This window comes from Mus pahari, chromosome 21 (assembly GCF_900095145.1).
Source record: "Mus pahari chromosome 21, PAHARI_EIJ_v1.1, whole genome shotgun sequence".
Classification (NCBI taxonomy): Eukaryota; Metazoa; Chordata; class Mammalia; order Rodentia; family Muridae; genus Mus; species Mus pahari.
In genome coordinates this window covers 24,339,622-24,344,325 of record NC_034610.1, presented here as the reverse complement: position 1 = coordinate 24,344,325, position 4,704 = coordinate 24,339,622, and the positions used below count along the sequence as shown (strand labels likewise).

General features: G+C 52.3%; 1 protein-coding gene across 2 annotated transcripts in view; it reads left to right on the top strand.

Annotated features, from left to right (window-relative positions):
* Window positions 1-1,624: 1,624 nt before the first annotated feature.
* Mtch1 (mitochondrial carrier 1) overlaps window positions 1,625-4,704 on the top strand; it is a 15,640-nt gene continuing 12,560 nt past the window's right edge. For both annotated transcript variants that reach the window (XM_021220935.1, XM_021220933.2), the window contains exon 1: window positions 1,625-2,091. In XM_021220935.1, coding sequence (XP_021076594.1) covers window positions 1,771-2,091 — 321 coding nt within the window. In that variant the 5' untranslated portion in view covers window positions 1,625-1,770. The remainder of the gene's footprint in view (window positions 2,092-4,704) is intronic.

Below are 4,704 nucleotides of genomic sequence, written 5' to 3'. Positions count from 1 at the left end.
AAGAACATCCCTCCATGGCTTCTGCATCAGCTCCTGCTTTCTGACCTGCTTGAGTTCCAGTCCTGCATCCTTTGGTGATCAACAGCAGTATGTAATGTAAGCCAAATAAACCCTTTCCTCCCCAACTTGCTTCTTGGTCATGATGTTGTACAGGAATAGAAACCCTGACTAAGACAATATCTAACCTCAGAAGTGGCTTTCTCTGCCTCTGCCTCCAGTAAGAACTCTTTAAAATCTTTGAGATTTGTGGCCTTTGTAACCCTTTGAAATCATTGTCACACACACACACACACACTTATAATCACAGTGTGATCTATATCTTGAGTTAATATTAGTAACTAAGATCTGAATGAAAGAACTTGTGATTGCTAACAGCCAGCTATCAATTGCAGCCAAGGAAATTGATGTAGCATAGTGCACAGCCCAATTCTCATCCTGATGCCTCTGCCTCCTGAGTACTGGGCTTATGTTACAGGTATGCACCACCACACTGGATTGTTACTTTGTTTGGTTCATTCCCTTAGGGATGGTTTCCCTGAAGATATACTTTATATGCATCCCTATATTTGCGGTGATAGAAGATAGATATTAATGCCAGACAATACAATATGATACAATACAGTACAGTACAATATAGTACGGTACAGGGAGCCACATTCGGAATGGGCTATACAAAAACAGGGTCCAATGGTGGACAAATACAGATCGGAAAAACAAGGCATTGGGGACAATATGGAGGAAAAGCCCACGGATGGAAAGTATTTGCGTGGCCAAGTGTCAGGAACATGAGGTAAAACCTACACTTTCTGCATCCCTGGAAACTGGGACTTCTTCGGGGTATAGTGCTGTGTTATGAATTTGACTTTAAGGTCCCCACGAAGAAGCCAAATCAGGATCCTGACAAGAGGAAGTGATTTAAAGTCCTTCTGGAAGAGGGTAGGAGATTTGATGACCCAGCGAACTGAAACACACAGACTTGTGTGTGTGTGTGTGTGTGAGAGAAAGAGCTCACGCACGCGCACGTGTGCTGTTTTAGGGAACCTACTATGAGAGGAAACTGTAAGGTTTAAAGCTGGCTTTTTTCATGGGCAATCAGGGAGAGATGCAAATGTCTGACCATTCCAAAAACCTTCCTCGCAAACTAGCAAGAGGACAAGGTCAAACAAAGGGTCTCTGCTGACTCTTAGGTCCATTACCAGAAAACTCTATTCTTGGGCAGTGCAAGACCAGCCGAGAGCCGCTGTGTTTGCTCAGAGGTGGAAACAAATCAGCGGATGGAGTAAGCACCTTCCTGGAAGGTGGCCCTAAGAATTGCTCTCAAGGCATGCGTAGCACTGTGCTCCAGGCACTAGACTAGAGCTATCCCAGGCCTAGTTATTTAGTAACTAAACGCATCCAGCACCGGGCCTTCATAAGTGCACAGGCAAGGAGTGCTCCCAACCCTCAGCAGCTGTGAGTTACTCAAACATTGAGGGGTTTCTACAGAGGCCCCGGGATCGTGCCGGAGGGGCGCAGAGGCAGGGCGCAGAGACTGACACCCTTAGGCACGATTGCGGTGACTGGCCAGGTCCGCAAAGGGGCGGGCACCGAGCTGCAAAGAACCCGCCCCCGGCCGGAGGAGGCGGGGCCGGGAGCCCCACCGGACAACACTAGCCCGCCAGCCACGCCCCCTCGCCCCGCGGCGTGAGTGGTGCTGCCCGGGCCCGCCCCTTGACGTTTGGGGGCGTGGCCACGACCACGTGACGGGGAGTGACCTCGACGCCTGGCGCCATGGGGGCTTCGGACCCGGAAGTGGCGCCTTGGGCTCCCGGCGGCGCCGCGGGGATGGCGGGAGCCGGAGCTGGTGCAGGAGCTCGGGGCGGCGCGCCGGCGGGAGTCGAGGCCCGCGCTCGGGACCCGCCACCCGCGCACCGCGCGCACCCTCGCCATCCTCGGCCCGCGGCTCAGCCGTCGGCGCGCAGGATGGACGGCGGCCCGGGCGGCCCGGGCTCCGGGGACAACGCCCCGACCACCGAGGCGCTGTTCGTGGCGCTGGGCGCGGGCGTGACGGCTCTCAGTCACCCGCTGCTCTACGTGAAGCTGCTGATCCAGGTGGGGCGGGGGGCGCGGCGGGAGGATGTGGATGGGATGTGCGGTGTGGGGGTGCAGGGAGGGGGCTGAGGGATCTGAGTGATTGACGTGGGAAAGGAAACGATTTGGAGGTGCTGGGAGGGAGCGAAGAGACGTGAGTGACAGACGTGGGATAGGAAGGGATTTGGGGGTGCAGGGAAAAGCGATGAGATGTGGGAGATAAGTAGTCGGAGGCAATGGGCGTCAGATTCCGAAGGGTAATGGATTTGGGGTGCGGAAAGAAGCCACAGGATTGGGGGAGGGCCGAGAAGTTTTGGTGAATGGGTAGATGAGGGCTGGTTGGGTACAAAAGCGACGTGTTTAGAAGGTGAGTACATTTGGGGCAGAGGACAGCGGAGCTCTGTATTTATAGAGATGGATGAAAGCTTTGAGGGACAAAGGAGTGGGCAGCAGGGCCAGAAATTTCGGAGGGAAAGAATGCAGCCTGGGAGAGCTATCGGTTTACTGGAGAAGGGGCCTGTAGATTTGATGGCGACGACAGATTTGGTGGGAGGAGGGGCCTCCGCATTGGTGGAGGGGGGAGTGGAGCGGTGTCTGGAAAGGGGAGCCAGGAGGCGGCTTTTAGGGGGAAGGGGGGAACGGGATGACGCATTTAGTGGAGGAAGGAAGGAATTGAAGTAATTGTGTCTGCGTGGGTTGGGAATGGGCAGAAAATGGGGATGGGCACAATAGGTAATGGTTGTCAAAAGCTGGAGCAAAGGTAGGGATGTCTGGATTCAAGGATGCTTGGGCACCTAAACGCTTTTTTGCTTGTTGGCAGCAATTCACTCCCAAGAGAGGATGAGGGAGGGGTAAAGGGGGAGAAGGGATCTGGTTGGAAGGAGGTGTTGTGTGTTTGGCAGAATTGGGTGGGTGTGTGATGGAGGTGGGGAGAGTTTTGATTGGCGTGGTTCAGGCTCAGACTGATAATAAAAGACGAAGCCTAGCATTTTCCAAAGGAGTCGGGAATGGGTGGTGAGGGTTGAGATGGAGACCCAGCTAAGGTTTGAGGTTTGATTCAAGGCAAGTGAGTGTGAGATTATTGTCTGCCCTTGTCATAGAACCGTTAGAATTAGAAATACGTTTGGAATGAGAAGGCCTTAAGAATGGGATTCACCGCTGGGCAGTGGTGGCGCATGCCTTCAATCTTAGCACTTGGGAGGCAGAGGCAGTCAGATTTCTGAGTTCGAGGCCAGCCTGGTCTACAAAGTGAGTTCCAGGACAGCCAGGGCTACACAGAGAAACCCTGTCTCGAGAAAAACAAACAACAAACAAAGAATGGGAGTTGCTGAGGTCTGAGGAATGGGGATTCTAGAATTTGGAGTTTAACCAGAAATATAAGGAATGAAAAGATACTGTCAGGGCCATTGGGCATCAAATTGTGCCTGAGATTTGGAGACGGCTGAAAGGGGCAGTTGGAGACCAGCACCGACCTACTGTCATGTGAATGTGTGTTTACAACGTAGGGTTGCAGCCACAACAAACCTCAGCTTAGGAGGGACTCTGGGCTTTGCCAGTATTTGAGTTGAGCAGTTGGGGGTACTGGGAGCTGATGGGGTGAGAATCAAATGCTGGACCTTAGGATGGCAGGCGGAGGGTTGGCGGGCCTCTGGGTGTAGTGTGGGAGGGCCCAGGGGCTTATCATTGGGAGCATGGGAGCATTGGAGCATTAGGGTGGGGTTTGATAAGAATGATGTGAAAGGTCTTTGGAGAGGGACCTAGAGAGTGAGGGGGAACCCAAAGGGTGACAGGAACTAGATGTGGCAGGGGGTGTAAGCCTGAGAGCTCTGTTGGGGGTGACAACTTCAGAGAGCTTAATGGCTATAGCTTAGTAATTAGTAACACGGAACAAAAAAGTAACAATAATAACAGTTTGTGTTTTGCAGGGAACAGGTATGCAGATGTTGAGCCTCAGATCAAGACTCATGGGTGGGGTGGAGTGGTAGTAAAGGTGGCAAACTGGCTCTGCTGGTGTTAGGTACGGGGCCATGGTGTTGGCTGTGGTCGGGACAGTTTGAAACATCTCGGTGGGCATGGCGTGAGAACAGGTCAAGTACAACTTGACCTAACTTGACCTCAGCTCACACTGTGCCAGTGATAACCCAGTGGACATAAGACCATAAACTCGACAGATTTGGGAGCTGTGAGGATGTGCCGGTGAGCGGACGGCTTTCAGGATCAGGTTGGAGTTATGCTGATAAGACTTGGGTGGGCAACATCATAGCAAGAGCTTGGGGCTTGAGGTTCCAGCACAAAGGAAGGACACCTGCTACTTGAAGATGTGGAAGGCCACTTCTGACCTAGAAGAACTCTGGAAGGAAAAGCTGTTTTCCTGGGTCACCTAACTCTTTTCTGGATAAGCCATTGTGAGCTTTAGTTTTTTTCAAAAAGACCTCACAATAAAGGGTTTGTAAAATTTACAGTCGGGCTGTGAGACAGGTTAGCAGCACGCTGGCCACTTGTCTCTGCAGCCAGAGTATGTGAGTCCCATCCCTGGGGCTTATAGCAAAGGTGGCCAGAGGAAACCAGGCTCCAGACCTCCGACCTCACATCAGACACAATAATAATAAGTAAGAATTAAATTTGCCTTTAATC